The sequence below is a fragment of the Ursus arctos genome, unplaced genomic scaffold, assembly GCF_023065955.2.
Source record: "Ursus arctos isolate Adak ecotype North America unplaced genomic scaffold, UrsArc2.0 scaffold_2, whole genome shotgun sequence".
Lineage (NCBI taxonomy): Eukaryota > Metazoa > Chordata > Mammalia > Carnivora > Ursidae > Ursus > Ursus arctos.
In genome coordinates, this window is record NW_026622874.1 from 34,273,474 (window position 1) to 34,296,596 (window position 23,123).

The 23,123-nt window shown below is 34.8% G+C and overlaps 1 protein-coding gene across 4 annotated transcripts in view; it reads right to left on the bottom strand.

Annotated features, from left to right (window-relative positions):
- ASPM (assembly factor for spindle microtubules) overlaps positions 1-23,123 on the bottom strand; it is a 61,571-nt gene that overhangs the window by 23,425 nt on the left and 15,023 nt on the right. For 3 of the 4 annotated variants that reach the window (XM_057315392.1, XM_057315390.1, XM_057315389.1), the window contains exons 4-17: positions 22,308-22,412; positions 21,765-21,911; positions 20,102-20,347; positions 19,485-19,552; positions 15,993-16,134; positions 15,295-15,425; positions 14,617-14,792; positions 11,811-11,956; positions 11,637-11,722; positions 10,992-11,213; positions 9,679-9,886; positions 9,439-9,584; positions 9,211-9,339; positions 3,810-4,004 (exon numbers count right to left, since the gene is read on the bottom strand). In XM_057315392.1, coding sequence (XP_057171375.1) covers positions 3,810-4,004; positions 9,211-9,339; positions 9,439-9,584; positions 9,679-9,886; positions 10,992-11,213; positions 11,637-11,722; positions 11,811-11,956; positions 14,617-14,792; positions 15,295-15,425; positions 15,993-16,134; positions 19,485-19,552; positions 20,102-20,347; positions 21,765-21,911; positions 22,308-22,412 — 2,147 coding nt within the window. The remainder of the gene's footprint in view (positions 1-3,809; positions 4,005-9,210; positions 9,340-9,438; positions 9,585-9,678; positions 9,887-10,991; positions 11,214-11,636; positions 11,723-11,810; positions 11,957-14,616; positions 14,793-15,294; positions 15,426-15,992; positions 16,135-19,484; positions 19,553-20,101; positions 20,348-21,764; positions 21,912-22,307; positions 22,413-23,123) is intronic. The other variant, XM_026480724.4, reaches the window with a different exon arrangement.

A 23,123-nucleotide genomic window follows, 5' to 3' on the forward strand; every position in this document is an offset into this window, starting at 1 on the left:
TTAGCTTTCTGGCCACAGAACGAAACAGAGCAGACCTAAAAACACCTGGAGAGTCCTAGGGAGATTGAAGAGAAGGGATAGCTCAGGAAAGCAATCCCTTAATGTTATGAATTTTGGGGTTCACCATTAAGCTGTGTACATGTGGGTCTGACAGCAGACTAGCCTTTGAGTACTGAATTAAGAAACACATCACCACCTAGACCCCAGACTGGCACTCAATGATATACACATGGGACTGATACAGATATCACTGTAAATGCTTTAAAAAAGGAACTGATGTTGAAGCCATACCCATAGAAAGCTGATAAGAACTTGGGGCCTGAACCCAACAAGGCAGATCACCTCATAAAACTAAAATATCAACATTCATATAACATTCAAAATATCCAAGGTGTAATTAAAAATTACTTGGCATAAAAACACAACGAAAATTTCAACTTGCACAGGAAGACAACAGAGGCCAATGGAGATGATTGGCAATGGAATTACCTGACAAAGACTTTAAGACAGCAGATGTAAAAATGTTTCAAAAGTTGAAACTAGTGGGAGAATAGAAAGTCTCAGTAAAACCATCAAAGATACAAATAGGAACCAAATAGAAATATTAGAACTGAAAAACACAATAAAAAAAAAAAAAACCTCATTGGAATGGCTCAATAGCAGAATAAAGATGATAAAAGAATCAATGTACTTTAAGATCAATAGAAATTATCTACGCTGAAAAAGAAAAATGATTTAAAAAAGAAATATCTCAACAAACTAAGAATAGAGAGGAACTTTCTCAATATGATAAAGAACATCTATTCAAACCTACAGCTAACATCAAACTTAACACTGAGAAACTAGATGCTTTTCCCTTAAAATCTGGAATAATGCAAGGATGTACCCTCACCACTCCTATTCAACATCTACTGGAAGTCCTGATTAATGTAATAAAAAAAGGATATAAAAGGTATACAAGAGACAAAAATAATAAGCCTTTCTTTGTCCACAGGTGACATGATCATCTATGTAGACAATCCAAAGAAATGACAAAACAAAACAGAACAAAACAAAACAAAAAAACAACAAACAACAATAACGACAAAAAACAAACAACAAACCCTCCTGGAACTAATAAGCAATTACAGCAAATTTGTAGAATATAGCACCATTAACATTAGTAGCAAAAAAAGAGAAACACTTCAAAATACATCTAAATATACACAGGATCTGTATGAGGAAAATTATAAAACTCTAATGAAAGAAATCAAAGAAGATCTAATTAAATGGAGAGATATATCATGTTCATTGGTAGAAGACTCAATGCTCTCGGTTCTTCCCAACTTAATCTATAAATTCAATGCAATTTCAATCCAAATCTTATCTAGTTACTCTGTGGATACCAGCAAACTGATTCTAAAGTTAAGCGGAGAGGCAAAAGACCCAGAATAGCAAACATGTTATCAAAGAGGAAGAAAGCTGGAGGACCAACATTATCCACCTTCAAACCTTAATATAAATCTATAGTAATTGAGATAGTGTGGTATTGGCAAACTAGTAGACAAATAGATCACTCGAATGGAATAGGGAGCCTAGAAGTAAACCCATGCAACACAGTCAATTGATCTTTGGCAAAGGAACAACCAAATGGAGTATACAAAGGATAATTCTGTTTGTTTTCAAAAAATGATGCTGGAATAGGCAGGCAACCATAAGAAAAAAAAAATGAATCTAAACACTCTTTACCTTTCACAAAAATTAACTAAAATAAATCATAGATCTAAATGTAAAATGTAAAATCATAAAACATACAGAAGATAACAACAGAATAAATAAGTGACTTCGGGCTTGGCAATGGCTTTTTACATATAACACCAAAGTATAATCCTTTAAAGAAAAAAAATGTCAGGCTTCATTAAAATTAAAAAATTCTGCTCTGTGAAAAACTGTTAACAGAACAAAAAGATAAGCCACAGACTAGGAGAAAATATTTGCAAAATACATATTTGACAAAGGATTTGTATCCAAATATACAAAGAGCCTTTAAAACTCCACAAGAAATAAAAAATGGACAAGAATTAAAAAGATGGGAGAAAGAACCAAACACATCGCTAAAGAAGATATACAGATGGTAAATAAGCATATGAAAAGACGCTCAACATCATACAGCATTAGGGAATTGCAAACCGGAACAATGTGATGCTAATATACATCTATTAGAATGGCTAAATTCTAAAACACTGAACACCAAATGCTGGCCAGGAAGTAGAGCAAGAGGAAGTCTCCTTCTTTGCTGGTGGGAATGCAAAATGGTACAGCTACTGTGGAAGACAGTTTGACAGTTTCTCACAAACCTAGTTTATCATATGATCAGGCAATCCCACTTCCAAAGAAGCTGAAAACTTAGGTCCACAGAAAAACCTGTATACAGATGTTTACAATACCTTTATTCATAACTGCCAAAAATGAGAAGAAACCAAGATATCCTTCAACAGGTGAATGGATAAAAAAAATCCTGAGGTACACCCTACAATGGAATGTTATTCAGTGATAAAAACAAGTTATCAAGCCAAAAAAAGACATAAAAGCAACTTAAATGCATATTGCTAAGTGAGAGAAACCAATCTAAATAGGCTACACACTGATGGATTCAAACCACAGGACATTCTGGAAAAAACACAAAACTATAGAGACAGTAAAAAACAAAACAAAACAAAACAACCTGTACAAAGGGAAATAGAAAGAAAATAGACTAAAGTGTAACACTTGATAGTGTTACAACTGTTGATAGTATCAAGTGTTCAAAGGATTAACAAGCCAGGAAAGGGGAAAGGGCAGAATTAAAGAATGGAAACATTCAGAAACGATTAAAATGATAGATGCACATTCACATATATCAATAAATGCTTGAAATATAAATAGTCTAAACCACCAATCAAAAGACAGAGATTTTCAAAACATAAAAATTAAATGCTGTCTGGACTTCATGTCATACATAATCATGTAAGTAATTAACAAGTAAAAGGACAGAAAAAAATATGCCCTGCAGATGATAGTCAAGTCTACAACCAAGCTGGAGTAGTTCTATTATAGCCAGCAAGGTAGACTTCAGAGCAAAGAAAACTATGAGGGATAAAAAAGAACATTACATAATGATAAAAGACCCAACTTGCCAAGAAAACAGAACAATTTCAAATGTGCATGTGCCTAACAACAGAGCTTCAACATACATGATGATAAAACTAAAAGAACTGAAAGGAGAAAGACATATCCCATCACAGTTGGGAGATTTAAACACTATTCTTTTACTGAGAGAGCAAACAGAAAATCAGTCAGGATATAAAAGAACTAAACATCATCAACCAAATAGATCTAACATTTACAGAACACTTCACCCAACAACAACAGAATACACATTCTTTTTAAGTATGCAGAACATTCCCCAAACTAGTGATCAGCAAACTTCATGTAAAAGGCCTAGGACCCATAGCAGAGATTAAACAGAGAGCTTGGTTAAGTTTGTGGATATACAAAGTAAAATGGTGCAGTATGTCAGCATATCCCACGGAACATAAGACTGTAAACCTCTAATGTAAAGCAAAGAGGACAGAAGAGGTAAAGAATTAGAGTTCAGAGAAAAGGAGGCATTTCAATTTGTTTGAGCCTTATGCTGAATATAGTAAAGAGTTTGGGAGGTATCAAATATTTGTTCAAGTACCAGAAAAATTTGAGAGCTTAAAATATAATAGAAAACTTTATCATATTTTACTTTCTTCCTTAAAAATGTCATTAAAACTTTTTAAATTCAAAATACCAGGATATTATACCTGAATAACTGATGCTGATTCATTTTGAACTTTTTCTAGTTTTTCCTTTTTTAACATTAATAATTTTCTCTCTGCTAAGAGTCTTCGCCAATATTTCTGAATGGTCAATGCTGCATTAATCTCCTTTTTCAATCGTTGTTTAGTTAGGAAATTGATCGCAGCTGATTGAATAATTCTTGCAGCTTTGTCTCGCTCCTAAAAAAAAAAAAAAAAAGAAAAAGAAAATATGAGCCAAAAGCTTAATTACTTAAGTTAGTTAGAAAATCATCTATTAAATATTAATCAAATTGATCCTGAAAATAAAACATCCCCCCAGACTTAAAATATGCTCATTTTGGAGTACAGATACTTCTAAGAATGTTGAAAGGTCTGATAGATGGACATGCATATATATTTATATGATGGAACAAAAACTCCTAGGCATATAATCCTAAAATAAAGATCACAGACATATTTGATATATCACAGATCCTCAAAAATCAATAAAAGGGCAATTTAAATGTGGTGTGTTTCTCAGATTATGGCCCAGAGAATTCATGCTTAATTTTGAAAAAAAGCATTGGACCATATGGGGAAACAGAAAAGAAAAAAGGAGACCCTAAAATAAACAAAATGTCTTACAATATAAGGTAGTATTGCTTTGTAACAACTTGAACAATGGAATTAAAAAGGGAGAAGCAGTAAAAGATCTACTTTTAGCACAGAATACATTATGGCTTTAAGGGATAGACAATGAAGATGACAGAATATCGGGTTATGAGAAGTGGTAGCAGGACTGCTCAACAACGTAAGTGGCCAAAGAGGAGCTACCTGCCCTGAGAGTACTACAGGCCGGTACCCTACATCTCTCTATTTCTGTTACTTCTAATAATGAATTACTAGCAAAAACAACATAAGTCAAATACTTACTAGGTTTCAGGCACCATTCTAAACACTTCATGAATGCTTAACCTAAATCTCACACAACCATAAGAACAGATGAACAGGTACAACTTATGACTAGAGGGAAACTGAGACAGAGAAGTCAAGTAGACTGTCAGTCCGCTGGTAGGATAACCAGTATTTGAACTAGGCAATCACTTTGCCACACTCTCCAAGGCCAGATTTATCATTTCAGTTACCTGAATTGGAAACTAGAATATAAGTTATTCCCCCTGGTAGAAAGAACAATTTATAGCATGTCTGATAACCCTTTATGTAGCTATCTGGGACAGCTCACTATCCAAGGATGGGCTCTTCACAGACATTAGATTCTAATTATTAATTAATTATAATAAGGTGTTGGTATCTATGGGTGGAAACTGCACAGTATGAGAACACATTCAACTGTGGAAGGGATCAAATAGCCACTCTAAGAAAGGAAAAATGTAGTTAATGGATTGAAACAAATGCTAAGAAATGGTGCAAGTCATGTATTAGACCACTTCTAAGTGAAAAAAGACTAGACAATTCTAAAATTGGGCTGAGGAATTATGTCCAACAAATTGATTAAGCCATCTAACATCACTGCGTAAAGCATATGGCCTTTGAGACTACAGATATCCAAATTAAAAGCATCCCCCCTCCCATCCACAATTTCAAAACATATTTCAAAGCTACAATAATCAAGCAGTGTGGTACTAGCATAAAGACAGGCATAGAGACCAATGGCATAGAATAGAGAACCCAGAAATACACCGTCATATACACGGATAAATGATCTTGACAAGGGTGCCAAGAGCGATCAATGGGAAAAGAACAGTCTCCATAACAAATGCTGCTGGAAAAACTAAATAATCACATACAAAAGAAAGAAGTTGGACCCTTTTCTTATACCATATACATAAATTAACTTCAAATGGATTTAAGTCCTAAATGTAAGACTCAAAACTATAAAACTACTTATAGAAAACATAGAGAAAAATTTCATATTTAGCAATGATCTATTGGATGACACCAAAAGCACAAGCAACAAAAGCAAATAGACAAACGGGATTACATCAAAAACTTAAAAAAAATTTGTTCAGCAAAGGACACAATTAACAAAGTGAAAACTTAAACTACAGAATGAGAAAAAAAATATTTGCAAATCATATATCTAATAAGGGACTTGTATCTAGAATATATAAAGAACACCTACAACTCAACAATAAAAAAAAATCAAATAACCTGAACTAAAAATGAACAAAGGAATAGACATTTCCAAAGATGACATACAAATGGCTAACACACAAATGAAAAGATGCTCAACAATGCTAATTGTCCGAGAAATACAAATCAAAACCACAATGCGATATCTCCGCCCTATTAACAAGTATTGGCAGGGATGTGGAGAAGTTGGAATCCTTGTGCACTACTGGTGGGATTGTAAAATGTGACACACAATGACCAGTACGGAAAGTAGTATGGCAGGTCCTCAAAAAAATTAAAAAATGAAACTACCGTGTATGATCCAGCAATCCCACTTCTGGATATATATTCAAATGAACGAAAGCACAGTCTCAAAGAGATACACCCATTCATAGCAGCATTATTCACAAGAACCTACCCATAGGTGGGGACAACCTAAATGCCAACAAGATGAATGGATAAACTAAATGTGCTGTATACATACAACAGAATAGTATGCCGACTTAAACATGAAGGAAATTCTTCCACAGGCTACAACATGGATGAACCTTGAGGACATATGCTAACTGAAATAATCCAGTCACAAAAGGACAAATACTGCATGATTTCACTTATATGAGGTATTTAAAATGGTCGAATTCATAGAAATAGAAAGTAGAATGGTGGTTACCAGGGCTAGGGGGAGGGGGAAATGAGGACTTATTAGGAAGCACAATTTCAGTTTTGCAAGTTAAAAAATTTCTGAAGATTTGTTTCATAGTGATGTAAATATACTTAACACTACTGAACAGTACACTTAAAAAGAGTTAAGATGGTAAATTTTATGATATGTGTTCTTTACCACAATTAAACAAAAACTGGGTAAAAAAAAAAAAGCATTTCCTTTTTTTAAGTAAAAAGTTCTAAGGGCAAGGGGCACTCCTAGATACAGTAAGGCTAAGGTAAATTGACACTTTCCCGTTTGTAGACCATCTCAATCTCAAGTATACTAAAATGGAACAATTTTATGTGACCTTAGAGAAGCCACAGATGGAAAGCAAATCCTAGTAGGCAAATGTACTACAAAAACTAGCAACTGCTTGAAAACGTACATAAACTGATGGTAAAAATTCCAGTGCTGGAAGTCACTGTTTCTTCTCTAAATTAGACTGCATGTCATCATTTTTTTTTTTAAAGATTTATTTATTTATTTATTTGACAGAGATAGAGACAGCCAGCGAGAGAGGGAACACAAACAGGGGGAGTGGGAGAGGAAGAAGCAGGCTCATAGCGGAGGAGCCTGATGTGGGGCTCGATCCCATAACGCCGGGATCACACCCTGAGCCGAAGGCAGGCGCCCAACCGCTGTGCCACCCAGGCGCCCTGCATGTCATCATTTTTAATCCTATACTGGTGCTAAGCCAACCTGTTACAAGCTTGTTTTATTTTACCTTGCACATGGGCCAAATACAGGGATTTATTTTGCTTTACAGTTTATGCCCACTCTTTGACAGGAAGAACTAAAAGGTAGAATGTGTCAGGGTACCGTTGAATAATCCTGCTTCATTCCTTAGGTAATTGGCCCATCAGTCAATTTTCACTTGTCACTACAAGAACTCGAGACAGTCTATTCTCAATGGATAGTTTATATGAATTATAACAATGACATGAAAGTAAAATATAACACCTGAAAAATTAGCTATCTCAAGGTAATATTTATATTTTTATTAGCTTATAATATTTCTACGAGAATATACAAGGAACCTACTGCTTAACGTTACAAACAGCAAATGAAAAGACATAATTGGATGTTAGTGGAATAGTATGAGAGGAAGCATGGTCACCTGGAGAAAGAAGAGAAACAGTGGTCTTCAAAAAACAGGGAAATTTCTACTACCTAGATCTGGAAAAATTTCCACTTCCTAAATCAGGGAAAGGGATCTCACCAGCAAAGAGCTAATAAGAAATCTTTCTAGTTTATATCTTATCAGTATAAGATCATCTTGAGCAGAAAATAAAGCAGATTTCATTTACCAACCCCCCTCAATTCTGATAAATATGCTTCATGGGATTTTAAATCTCTCACTTAATCTCTCATATAAACAGAATTAGTGAAATAATTTGAGGACCGGCCAGGAAAAATTATTTGCTGAAGACTCTCCTGAAGCAATTCTCCTACAAGCTTCCAGAAGTACAAAGTTATCCTCTAAGGGATATGTGGGCAAAAAGGCAGATTCTGAGAAGATAAGGGGCAAAGAAGGCACAAAGAATAATATGTTAGCAGAAAAGACCATTTGTGAGTATAAGCCACTGCCTATTTCCCAAAAGTTACTGTCAAGAGTTTGAGTGGGGTAAGAGCAAATTATTTCAATTAGTTTTATTTCCAAGTGTGATAAACTATGACAAAATACATGGTATGTTTAAGAGTTGCCAAAATGTAGCTGTTTTATAGAGTTATTAAGAACTTTACCACAAATGCTCAGTAACTCAAAATTGAGGAGCAGTATGAGGTGGAAAGTACTTCTGAAATACCTGATAAATTTATCAAGCATGGGTGCTTATTTTGTTTGATTTTCCAAATAAATGAATATAGAATCATTAGTGGAAGGGGTAGGGAGAAAAAGGATTAAAATATTTGTTCAACTTGATCAAGGAGACCATTTCACAGATGATTAAAAATTACATTTTTCTCAGAATTCAAAAAAATGCTTACATTAAACATAAAATTTTGTACTGTTGGGGTCACAAAGGGAAACAATAAATATCACAATCCTTGTGCCCAGGTCCCAAACATTTTGAGAAACAAAACAATAGGAAGCAAATTCCACTTTTAAACTAATAAAGGATACACTGGAAACCAGTTTCATGACAGACAAAATGAGCTGGCTAACTGAACTGCAAAATCAGACACTGACACCCAGACCCAAGGGGCACTCCAGCACCAAGATCAAGCCTCCCAGAACACCACATGAAAAATTCATGGAAAACTGCTCCCAGAGGCAGGTTAGATTCCACAAAGAAGAAAAGAGCTGAGTCAGATATCCTTAGTTGACTTTTACAAATTTACAAAAGGGGCAAGTTATACTACTTGCCCTAGAGCAAGTGAGGGAACAGTGGTTGGAAGACACATCCAGTGAAGGAAACATCAGAGTTAGGGAGAAATACCCACCTCTAACTCAAAACACACACAATTATTAAAACTATGTCAATAACTTCATACATCAGTAAAATGTAAAAATCATATCAAGAATCAATCAACTGGTATTTTGTGAAGAGCAATTCACATTGTAGTGTTTTCATCTTGGGGGAGTACCTGATGGCGTTTTAGATCTGTTTTTAGTTTGTATTTCCTCCAAGTTGTTTGTATAAGTCTAGCAGCTCTTGCTTCTTTACAAAGATCCAAAAGCCTTGCACAGAGAAATGACAAATAAGTGATAACCACCTAAGAGAAAACAGAAGAGAGGAAAACAGAAGTTTGACAGAGAATACGCATCTTACTGTCCCCTTCTGAGACTCTGGTTATTAGTCAAGAAACTCTTACCTTTTCATCAGGAATTGTATTGGACATATCTGAATGATTAATCATAGCAGGTATTCCACCAAGGTCTCTAATGGCAGACCTAACCAACTGAAAGTTTTTCTTTTCATTTTCTAGAAGTTCTTTGTATAGTTCTGAAGTGTTTTCTACTATGCAAATAAAAAAGAGATTAGACAGCTCCATTCAAAAATCTGATGTGACAAAGAAAAAACCTGAAAAGTTAATCGGCCAAAAGGGACTAACCATGATCAAATGCTTTGAGAGACAAATCCAGAGAACTTCCATCAGAGTCAGATGATGAATTCAACACCACCGAACCAGTCTGTGTGCATTCTACAGTTTGAGTAGTACGCTGACATATAGCATCAAAAGGCACATAGTAAGGATGGTAGTGATGGATCAGGTAACATAATACACGGCCATCTGAGAAAGACACTGTAAAATTCTCCACCTGATTGGAAATAGCAGAAAAATGATCAACTGTATTTAGACAATAATATAGATATAAATGGTTTTGTATTCCATATTTCCTTTTAATAGCTATGAAAATCACATTAGTGGCTAATAGAACTTAGGACAATACCATATTTATAGCCAAATTCTCAAATATAAAATACTCTTTCAAAAATAGAATTTGATTATTGTGCTTTCCCTCAAAAAATTCATGTCCTTCCTAGAACCTCAAAATATCACATTATTTGGATATAAGGCCATTGCAGGTTTAATTTTCATAGTGGAGTAGTGTAGATTCTTAATCCACTGTCTGGTATCCTTATATGGAGAGAGACACAGAGACAGACACACCGGAAGATGTGAAGACAGAGGCAGAGATTGGAGTAAGGTATCTAAGCCAAAGAATGCCAAGGATTGCCAGAAACACCAGAAGTTAAGAGAAAGGTACGGAACATATCTCCCCTAGAGCCTTCAGTAGCTCTCTAGTATTTAGTGAAAATGTAGAAGATTATCCATATATCTGACAAATTTTCCACTAACCATATTGTTCAAGGTGTTAACAGTTCACTATATTTAGTAACAGGTACTCTATCATTTTTCTGGCTTCAAGAAGTTATTCTCTACCAGACATTTTATTCATTTTCACATATTTACATTTAAAGTTACACTTCATACAGAAATACAGTATCAATCTAACAAGTGATTACAGAACACTCAACTTAGATTTTTTTCCTCCTTCTTGTACCCACTGGTCAGGTTCTCTCTTGTCCCCTTCTTCATGGTGGGTTTATTTGCATTTACCTTTAAAATAAGTGTGTGATCCTTAGGTGCCCCAGTTCCGTACCAATGTCTCCTACTGAGACTCCTGACTAGGGCATTTTTTCTTAGTAATACATACAAAATTGTGCATTATACAATTGGTGACATATTAGATTAAATACAGTATGTGAAAACGCCCTCACTTATTTGAGGAGAAGTTTGCTTATATATAAACTACACTATTAAAGAAATGCAATAAAATATTTTATTTTATGAATAAAGTTTGACTTTAACCAAAATGTACTTAAAGATAGTGAGCTAAAAAAAAAAACAAAGAAACTTACCTTTTTATTATAGAAAGCACAAACAGCATTTACCCACTCCATCAACAGCTTTATGCTTTCACTATATTGTTCAAAGGAACCACTATTTCTTTTGTCTTTTTTCTTACTGATAATAGCATCAGAACGGCATGATTGTGCAGACGTTGTTTTCTTCATACTCTGTGCGTGTTTTAAAAAGTCAATTTCTTCTTTTAACTGATCTGAATTAAGAGAAATATCCACCTGAAACACACACACAAAAGGACACATTTCTTTATGGTTTTCATATATAATTTTTAGCCCATAGAAGTTAGTCGTTGTCTTCTTCTTCTTTTTTTTTTAAGGCAAACGTAGTTCATGCAGAGTATAGTGTGTCATGTGTAAGATTTGGGGTCACACAAGCCTGGGTTCTAATCTCATCGCTGCTTCCTATCAATGCTATAACTTCTAGCTTCAGTTTCCTTACCTATGAAGCAGTGATAACACCTACCTTACAGGGGTGTTGTGAGGATTAAATTGGAGTATATATAAAAGAATTATCCCAGTTCCTGGGACAGAATAAAACTCCAGTAAGTAAGTTATTCTTAGTCTATTTGATGAAAAAAGCTTTTATAAATCAATGCTAAAAATTGGTAAAAAGTGTAAAATTTACCAAATGTACAATACCTGAAAAGCAAATGCTATTTTCCAAAGTAATGCAAGAGTTTTTTCTCTGTGCCTATCCACAATATCCTTAGATAGGATTGTATTTCCTGTAAATGATAAGACAGTCTGTTAGCACAATACACATAAATATCAATTTTTGGTGAGAAGAAATTTTTATCTTTACTCAATTTTTACCATGCTCATCATTTAATTGAATTCCTCGTGATCTAAGAATTTGAAGAACAATGTCAACATTGTGCATCTTCTGAAGACGACTTATTGCAGGAATCCTGAGTTTCGTTGAGAGATTCCAGTCCCGTGTGAGAAGTTCCATGATTCGCCTAACAATAAAGGAATTTTCAGATGACACTGTCATATAAAAACATATGAAAAGCTCCTTGCATCAAAAGGTGGGGCTCAAACCAGACCCAAAAATATCATAAATATCCTGCCTTTACCCTCCCACACTGAGACACTAAGAATCTGTCAATGTATGATTGTTCTTATCATGTGAAGAAATAAACTTAACTTTCCTTTAAAAAACAAACAAACTGAGGGTTTTAGAGGGGAGGTTGGAGGGGAGATGGGCTAGCCCGGTGATGGGTAGTAAGGAGGGCACGTATTGCATGGAGCACTGGGTGTTATACACAAACAATGAATCATGGAACACTACATCAAAAACTAAGGATGTACTGTATGGTGACTAACATATCAAAATAGAAAAAAAAAGCTTCAAAAAATAAACAAAAAATGCAAGATGAACTTTATTTAAATACAGTTATCACCCACATAAATCCCCCTAATTTAAAGAATTTTAGGTGAGAAAGATACCAAAAAACTAACTGAAAACTGTTGTTCCACAACTGGCAAATAAAAGTCATTTCTCATTTTAAGCCTGCGGTTTGAGGTCTACGAACAGAATGTAAGAAAAAAGATGAGATACATAAATGCACACATGAACAAAATAACAGAGTTCTATAGTAAAAAAGAAAGGAAGGGAGAAAGTATATTTATGGAGGAGCTACTTACTTTATTATACACATCAAGCAAGTGCTTTCTTTTCTATTTTAGTCCTCATAGCAAGTCCCACAACCAGGCATTATTATCCCATTATTATGCAGATGAAGAAACTAAAGCCCAAAGAAAGTTAGTAAACTGCCTATAGTCACACCGTTAGTAATAGGAACTAAAACTCAGTCTTATCAGATTCGAAAGCCGTTCTGTTATATCTATGCCAGATTACTGTCAAAATACTTGAGTGCCTACTTAAAAAGACATATATATTACAACTTAAATTCAAACCCCTAATATCATCTAGGTCACTAGTATTTTATCTACTAGACAATAAGCAATATTTCTACAGAAAAAGTAAGCACCAATGGATTATTGTAGATAGCCAAAATTTGGCAGAACTGTTTATAGAACTAAAATTTGGCAGAACTGTTTATATAACCATAATTTCTAAAGGTTAGAAAGTAACGTAAGATCATTCTAGGGTAACCACCCAATCGACATATGAAGTATTTCTGTAACAGTAGGCCAACCCATTACCTATGGCGTTAGTGGGTTAACCACGCAAGTGACCTTGAAGATCCATGATCATTTTGCTGACACTGAAGAAAGTAGAAATCTGGTATGCAAAATCAAGTCTCTTAATTAGTTAGAATTCCTAACCAATTAAAAAGCATCAACATCCAACACTGCTAAGCCCTTAGTAACTCTCGTAAAAGCCTAAAAAATGTCTTCCATTGTGGAAAATAGCACTGAACATAAAACCCATCATGTCCCTCCTGGAAAGTGGAGAAAGTCTAAAAACGTGAATTCCTATTGGCCAGAAAACAGATATAACAGCTTGGATTTATGAAATGAACAAATTAAATAAATAGAAAAATAACATGTGAAATATTTTCAGCAAATGCTCTAGCCTATATGGAAATTGCTCAAGTGAAAAAGAGCTACAGTAAAGTTCAAAAGACTATTACCTTGTTGTGAGAACATGTAATCAGAAAAGAATGTTGATGGAAATTTAATTTAGAAGGGAAGCAGGTGACATGTTTGTTGTTTTTGAAGAACTAGGGATTAATAAAGATCCAGAGATCCCTTCCTCACAAATGTCAAATGTAATATAAATTGGAGAGTTTCCTAGAAACAAGACAAATGTCTCCCATGCAGATATCCTGAAGAGGCCAACTGCAGTACTGCGCTCATGGTCACTCCACCAAAGCAGGAACTGGTAATTCACTGGACTCAAACAAAAGCCAATTTTGAGGAGTCTAGTGTGTTACTGAGAAATATTGTATGATTTGAAGCCAGACATCCTGAGTTTATGTCCCCATACCATGGTATAAAACTTGGTCATGCTCTGTTGCCTCTCCAGCTTACTTTTCCCCCTGTGTAAAACGAGGTTAATAATACTACTAGAATTGGTCCCAAGTAATAATAGTACTTATGAAACCCTGCCAACATAACGTGTTACTTAAATGTTTGATATTTTAATTAGTTCCATGCTTGTCCCAACTTCTATTCTGGGGCATCAGTGGTTTCTACTCACAGACCATTGTCCCCGTTGGCTTGAAAAAAAATGTGTATAGGAGACAAGGTTTCTGGACCTAAAATTGACATCATTTTACAAAAGTATTGCAGATACTTATCCCTATCTTTTTTTACCCTAAAAAAAATTTATTGCATTACATGAAAGAGCAAGAAAGAGGGGCGCCTGGGTGGCTCAGTTGGTTAAGTATCTGACTCTTGATTTCGGCTCAGGTCATGATCTCAGGGTTGTGGGATTGAGCCCCATGTTGGGTTATGTGCTCAGCAAAGAGTCTGCATGAGGATTCTCTCCCTCTTCCTTAGCCCCTCCCCCAACTCTCTCTCTCTCTCTAAAATAAATTAATTAAAAAAAAGAAAGAGCAAGAAAGACTACGTAAATACAGAAAAAAGTGTTTTCCAGAAAATTTTAGTCTATTCCATTAAGTAAAATAATTCTATTTCTTATACTTACACAAGACGCACTCCACATTGCAAGTCGACAGCAAGATTTGTAACAGCAAAATCAAATTCATCAAATGGTGTCTGAACATGGTTAACAGGTAATCCCAATAAGCTAAGGTGACGGGAGAGGTCACCTTCACCGCTTAGGAAGTCTCGTGAAAAAGCCAGAAGAATGTCTTTACTAGTCTGTGGAGAAACAAGTTGCACATATTAAATCCCAAGATTATAATTTTGTTAACCATAGCAACAAATTCTTATTCTGTGCATATTGAAATGAAGTAAAATTACTAGTAGCATAAAAAAGTCAGTTTCATATTATATGGTAATAATGTACATCTATTTCCAATTTAAGGTCTTTTAAAAAATTGCTCATAATTAATAACAGACTCCAAAAATTAGTATTCATTTAATAATATGCTAAATTAGGAAAGAAATCTCCCCCCTGAGTTAATTCCTCAGAATTCTCAAATCAACAAAACTTAATAGTGTTGTTTGCCGGTGAAAGGTCAACCAGTAAGTTAGGCAGGGTTAGAACTACTAATAAGATGGACTAGATAGGTATCCCTACCCTATTCCATTCCAGAGTACTCTTCTTTGGGAAACTTAGAAGTTTTTAAAGAGAAAATATACAATAAAAACAAGTAAAAGTCTTAAATGTGAAATACAAAAGAGAAAATGAAAACTATACCTTGAATTCAGCATCTTTACAGAAGAGACAAGGGTCATGATCAATAAGTTTGGATATTTTGGCATAATCAAGGAAACAAACCAACAGCAATAACTTTTTCAATGTAAACTTAGACAAAGCTTCTTCATGACCTTAAGTAAAAGTACAAAAAGCATAGCAAGTTAATCTGTGAAAGACGAGTTTCACCTTAAAATATGATAACTTACTAATAAAGAAAAATAATAGTAAGCCCAAATAGAACACTATTTCTTTCTTAGTGCTTAAATGTATGAATTCATGCAATTCTCATAAAACTCTATGTTTCTAATATTTCCAGCTCATGGAGGAGGAAGCAGAGGCACAGAGATAACAAGTGATTCAGTCTGTCTCATGTAACAAATATTTAATGAGCACCTACTCCACGCAGGTGGCATCCTAGACGCCACGTTTACAGCAACAAGCTAAAACAAATATGATCTCCAGAGGGCATACAGCCAACTTGTGAGGAGAGGGTGGGTAGAGACATCAAAAAGGTAAAAACAATTACAGTGATGGAGGAAGTGATGGGGAATGATGGGTGTAAAGGGGGGATAGTGGAGAGAGGAACTGTTTATACTGGCATCTGTAAGAAGGTAAAATTTAAACAGAGACCAGAAAGAATAAGAAAAAGCCGCTTACGCATAGCGTGGAAAGAATGCAGTGGAGGCAGAACTACTCACCATCTCTATACAGATGAGGAACAGTGGGGTGTCTATACTCAGCGGCTATATCAGGATTCCAAAGTAAGCGATTCAGAATAAACACAGCCAACCCCATGACATCACTGTTGTCTTCCAAAGACAGGAGTTCTCCAAAAATTGTCTGAAATTAAAATGAAGACTATGTGACCTTTAAGGAGCAAAGGGATACAACAGGGGGAGAGCAGACTACAATCTTCTAAGAACTTGGCAATGTTCTATTTTCTAAGTAGTATGGAAATAACATGGATGTTTGCTAAATAACCTTTTTAAACTGCATATGCTTTATGCATTCTTTAGTGTATACGGTGTACAATAAAAAAAGGCAAAAGCTCAGGACTAAGATAAATTCTTAAAAATCATCTGACAAACCATATTTGCATTTTAATTTTTTCCTTTAAATTAAAGAACTATCAAATGTAGGCATGTTGTTCAAATTCAATTTTAATTATCCTACTAAGTATATAATGAAGGTACAACAGAAACTTAAATATTCAAAATTTTCTAATAGTTAACAGGTGGAAACCCATCTGCAAATAATCTAAGATAATAATTTGGGAAATCTGATCTGTTTATAATTGATTTTTTTTATTATGTTCAGTTAGCCACCATATAGCACATCATTAGTTTTTGAGGTAGCGTTCAATGATTCATTAGTTGTGTATAACATAATTGGTTTAAATATGAAATTAATTTAACATCAACATGCTTATTATTTTTAAAGCAATTAGAAAAAACTAAAACCATATCAAAATATATCTTATAACCTTACATTGACCAATCATAGAGATAAAAGCATGGAAAATATATGCCAAAACAGAAAAAACTTTACCTTTATTTACTTATTTTTTTTGCCTTTGATGTTTTCTTAAAATCCTCAAAGGTCATGCCGACTACCAGAACCTTAGGTGTTCACAGTGACTTATCCCTCCTTTCCATCTAAAAGGATTATACATTCCCACCAACGGACATGGACTTGCTGTGTCTCTTGTGGGAGAATAATATTCCTACCTCATCTGTGTTTGGCCAGATAATGTGCTCTGGCAAGTGGAATATGGATGGAAGGAACACATACTACATCAAAACAGAAGTTTTATTTTTTATTTATTTATTTTTAAAGATTTTATTTATTTATTTGAGAGAGTGAGCAAGAGAGACAGCACGAACCAGGGAGGCAGGGGGAAAAGCAGACTCCCCGCTGAGTAGGGAGCCTGAAGTGGGACTTGATTCCAGGACCGTGGGATCATGACCTGAGCCGAAAGCAGACACTTAAACAACTAAACCACCCAGGTGCTCCTAAGCAGAAGTTTTAAGAGGCATTACAATTTTCTACTTAATTCTCTTGCTTTTTAACTCGGCCCAAATAGAGGGGTTCTACTCCAATTAAGGTTGTAGAATTACTTAACATATGAAAGCAGAGCCAGTTGATATGTAATTTTCTGATTAACAAAAGCATATTAAATTGAAATAAGAAAACTTAGCAATAATACTATCAAACTGTGTGACCACAGTAAGCTTATCATTTGCTCTCTTTGGGCCTCAATTTCTTGATAAATAAAAGCCAAATTATTGTTAACAATTCCTTTCAGTCCCAAAGATCATTCTATTCTAACACCTGGAATAAACTAAAGAAAAGACTATCCCACATGACAATGGCAAAAAGCCTCAAGAAAATGTAAAAGTATACCAGTAAAAAATGAAAGAAAACTGGAAACACAGAGCATTTTAAAAATAGAATCATATTTTTAATAGTCAACTACTAATGTCTTTTTCACTCAGTTTTAAAATTCTAAGTATTATTGAGCCATGCACCAAGTGAAAAACTCAAATTTGATGACATTTTTATAAGAAGTGTTGCATCAAAAAAACTAAGAGGCAGCCCAATGGGAGAAGATATTTGCAAATGACACTACAGATAGAAGATTAGTATCCAAGATCTACAAAGAACTTCTCAAACTCAATACACGGGAAACAAATAATCAAATCAAAAAATGGGCAGAAGATATGAACAGACACTTTTCCAATGAAGACATACAAATGGCTAACAGACACATGAAAAAATGTTCAACATCATTGGCCATCAGGGAAATTCAAATCAAAACCACATTGAGATACCACTTTACACCAGTTAGAATGGCAAAAATTGACAAGGCAGGAAACAACAAATGTTGGAGAGGATGTGGAGAAAGGGGAATCCTCTTACACTGTTGGTGGGAATGCAAGTTGGTACAGCCTCTTTGGAAAACAGTGTGGAGGTCCCTCAAAAAGTTAAAAACAGAGCTACCCTATGATCCAGCCATTGCACTACTGGGTATTTACCCCAAAGATACAGACGTAGTGAAGAGAAGGGCCATATGCACCCCAATGTTCATAGCAGCATTGTCCACAATAGCTAAATTGTGGAAGGAGCTGAGATGCCCCTCAACAGATGACTGGATTAAGAAGACGTGGTCCATATATACAATGGAATATTACTCAGCCATCAAAAAGAATGATTTCACAACATTTGCAGCAACATGGATGGGACTGGAGGAGATAATGCTAAGTGAAATAAGTCAAGCAGAGAAAGACAATTATCATATGGTTTCACTCATTTATGGAACATAAGAAGTAGGAAGATCAGTAGGAGAAGAAAGAGAAGAAGAAAGAGGGGGTAAACAGAAGGGGGAATGAACCATGAGAGACTGTGGACTCTGGGAAACAAACTGAGGGCTTCAGAGGGGAGGGGAGTAGGGGAATGGGATAGGCCACTGATGGGTATTAAGGAGGGCACGTATTGTATGGTGCACTGTGTGTTATACGCAAACAATGAATCATGGAACTTTACATCAAAACCTAGGGATGTACTGTATGGTGACTAACATAATATAATAAAAAATTATTATAAATATAAAAAAAATAAAGGGAAGTTTTCAATAAAAAAAAAAAGTGTTGCATCAAAATGGTTACAAGTTCAGGCTCTGGCATCAGATGGGTATAGATTCCAATCCTGACTAATAACTGGCATATAGCATGTATGTCACTTAAAATCTAAGCTGCGGTTTTGTCAGTGAAGTGAAATAATAAAACAAACCTCACTGGGTTTTGAAGAGGTTTAAATTAGAAAATATATTTAAAACAGAGTAGTATATCATTTGTAAAAGCTCAAAAAGGAGCTTACAATACTTGTTATTATATTCAGTACCAAATTATACATATTTAAGAAAGTAGAAAAATTACTATATGAGGATATGGCGATAATATATACTGGCATGATCCAATTACCTACTAAACATTTATTAAAGGACTTTAAATTTTATACTGAAAGACCAATTAAGCTAACCAAATGACTTTATAAGTGAAACCATATTTTATTAAAAAATCTATTAAAACACATAATAAAAAGTCTACTAAAGATATACATAATAAAAGAAGTATACAATAAAAGTATATAATAAAAAGTATGAAATTTCAAAAACTGAAGCATATACTTACCTCTAGGCCAATTCGTAGCCATAAAGGATTATATGACAACAGCCAATTCAGGACTTTCTGCCGTTCTCCTGAAATGCATGTGAGAAGCAAGTAAGTTCAGACCACTAATCAAACAAAGACAATAAATAAAATTTTATGGAGAGAAATCAGTGGAAAATAGGGATAATCACTTATACGAAATCAGTTAATTTAAATACAAGCCATTCTTAAATATATATATGATCGTATTAAAGTACATGAGATTTTAGGCAGCAAAGTCAAATCATGTACATATTTGACTCTGAAATACAAAATCTTGAGTGTTTTTAAAGAATTAATCTCAAGTGGTGCCCGGGTAGCTCAGTCAGTTAAACATCCGACTCTTGATTTTGGCTCAGGTCATAGTCTCAGGGTTCTGGGATGAGCCCTGCATCAGGCTCTGCGCTCAGTGGGGGGTCTGCTTGAGGATTCTCTCTCTCCCTCTCCCTTTGGCCCTCCCACCATGCATGCACATGCATGCTCTCTCTCTCAAATAAATAAATAAATAAATAAATAAATAAATCTTTAAAAAAATATAAATAATCACATCTTTAGATATAAAGAATCTTTATAAATAAAGATTTTTATAATCTTCTTACCCACATCTTTCCAGAGGTGTCTATCTTTTCTAACAATTAACCGCCTAGCTTCAATTTCAATTTCAAGCTTCTTAATAGCTTTAACCATTTTTTCAGAAGTAAATAAGCGACATGCTGCACGACGTAATCTATTCAACCTGCACCGAGCAGTGTAAGCTCTGAGAGACATTTCATCTTTTGTAGGAGCTCTAGGTACACTGATTTTATGTTGACTCTCCACTCCCAAAAGAAGAGTAGCAGCATTTACTGGGCAAAAACAAAAGGAAGAATGTTTCTGGTTAAACAATATATACATATATCCTTAAAACCAGCAATAAGTGCAAGTTTAAGATGGCTGAAACAGGGTCTATTCTCTGCCCCTTCCAAGCCTGCTCTTTTCTTTCCTATCTCGAAATATGAGTGTCACCATTCACTCAGTCCCTTAGACCATTCTATCATTGCAACTTGGGGCTCTACCTGCAAAATGGATCTCAAGTCTAACCACCTCTCACAACCTCCACCACTATTACCCAAGTTCACACACTATCATCTCTAACCTATGCTAATGAAATAGTCTCCCAACTAGTTTCTCTGTTTCCATTCTTTTTGATAACTTAAAAAAAAATAAGTCTCTAAAGAATGTGACTTTAAAAAATCAATTAAATTTTGAAATGCAACTTGAATTTTTATAAAACACATTTTCTCTCAAGAAGAAAACTAAAGGGGCGCCTGGGTGACTCAGTCGTTAAGTGTCTGCCTTCGGCTCAGGGCGTGATCCTGGAGTCCTGGGATCGAGCCCCACATCAGGCTCCTCCGCTGGGAGCCTGCTTCTTCCTCTCCCACTCTCCCTGCGTGTGTTCCCTCTCTCGCTGGCTGTCTCTCTGTCAAATAAATAAATAAAATCTTTTTTTTTTTTTAAATAAAGCATTTAAAAAAAAAAGGAGGAAAACTAAAAATCAGTCTGTGTTTACTTTTGGAGAAAAAGAAAAGCTGCCTTAGAGATCATTTTGCCAGAGGGCCTTTTAATGTAAACAAGCTATACACTATTCTCTAACAAATACAGACAGGCCACCCTGACACTGCAACAATGGAGAAACTATCATCTTAAAGACAGCCTATATAATGGCTTGGCAATTTAAATGTTTACAAAGATGTTTCCTTATCTTGAGTTGAACTGATCCCTATAATTTCTATGCAAGAGTATCCCAAGTTTCTTTTTCTCTCAGGAAAAAAGCCTTCAAATGTCTGAAGGACAGCATGTTTCCATCTTGTTCTACACCTGCGTCTCCTCAGAACATGCACTGAGATGTTTGCCATACAAGACTGTTAGATTTATTCACCAGGACATTATACTCTTTTAATGAGGTGAAGATTGAATTGGATTTCTTAGTAGCCATGTTTCACTGTTAACTCAAACTGAATCTATATTAAAATAAAACTCATTCCCCTGAAAGGCTGGAATTGCATTGGCTGATGAACAAGAATGGAAAGCAAAAGGAAAAAGCAAAGTTTAGTACTTTCAGTAAAGAATTCCCTAAAAATTCTCACCCACACAATCTTTAGCATTCATGTCAATGAATTAGTGAACCATTAACTATAATATATATGCATAATTTAAAAATGACAATTCATGTTAAGAACTGTTAAAACAAGAATATTATTTAATTTAAACATTAATGTTTACCTTCAGAAATACTTGTTTTTACAGTGAAGTCATCAGGAGTTAATATAAAATTTAGCCACCAAGTGAACCCCTGCTCCTGCTTTTCCTTCCAGCGTTCATCATAAAACATGTTTTTTGCAGCAAATGGCATTGGGTGTCTAGGAATATCTAAGAATACAATTGGTTTATTGCGTAAGAAATTCTCTTTTAAATTATTATGCAATATATAGCAAAAGACCATTTTTACCAGCAAAACCACCTTTAAACACTGAACAATATTTGCTTTTCTACTACTTGCTGAGAACAGTTGAAAACGTTTAGATATAAAATACAATCAAAGTTTGAAGGGAAAAAGTACCACTGTACCTCCTCGTTATTTAAAAATCCTAAGTCAACATGAGTTAATTTCACTGAAGTCTGAGAAAATATTCTGTTATTTGAATACACATATTTACAATTCTGCAAGGCTTCAATAAAAAGCATCAATTCATTTCCACTTGAAATGCAATTAATGCTTCATTCCATGTCAGTTTTTCAGTGACTTGAAAAATAATGAACACTTACCTGTTTTTAATGGTTTTATGAAGGTCAAAGTAGACTGTGCCACAGCAACAATGGGTTTTGTCCTTTTGCTTGTTTTAGAATTAGGAGTTCTGTATACCAATGAATCTAAAATAAATTAGAAAGCAGAATAATAGCATCAAAAATGAAATAAATTCCATGAATAAACTGTCCTAAAGTCAAATTTGGGTTCTTCAATATCACAGTCATTTAGCAAATACTTAATAACTACTACGTGCCTGGTATACTATGAACTTGGTGGTCAATAAAACCTACATGTGGAAGTTACAGACCAGAAGCTATACTTTATCTTGTGTCTGCAGAAGCTGTGATTCACATTCAATCACCATTTATTGTATGTATATATCGCAGATTCTGTGTAGGTACTGAGAATGCAGAATTGTAGATATGGTCCCAGCCCTTGGAAGTTCTCGGTCTAGTACAGAAATTTAAAAGAAATTATAATACACTACTTAAAGGAGAACTACATTTAAGCAGCTATGAGAACAAGAAGGGAGAGCTAACTTCACTTAGAAGGGTAGGACAGCCTTCTTAAATGTGAATACACTTGAGCTGACTCTTAAAGTGGAAGTTAGCCATGCGGAATGTGGTTGTTGACAGAACTGCAATGTGGCTGGAGTAAAACATACCTATCAGAAAAACAATAGAAGAAGAGGTTGAAAAAAGTAGAAAAGAGTTCAATCTTAATAAAAATAGTGGCAGCTAATGTTTGAATACTTTGTTTCAGGCACTATCGCAGTCTTTTAATATAGAATTCCCCAGGTAATAATCATCCCGGCAAACCTCTAAGAAGTGTAC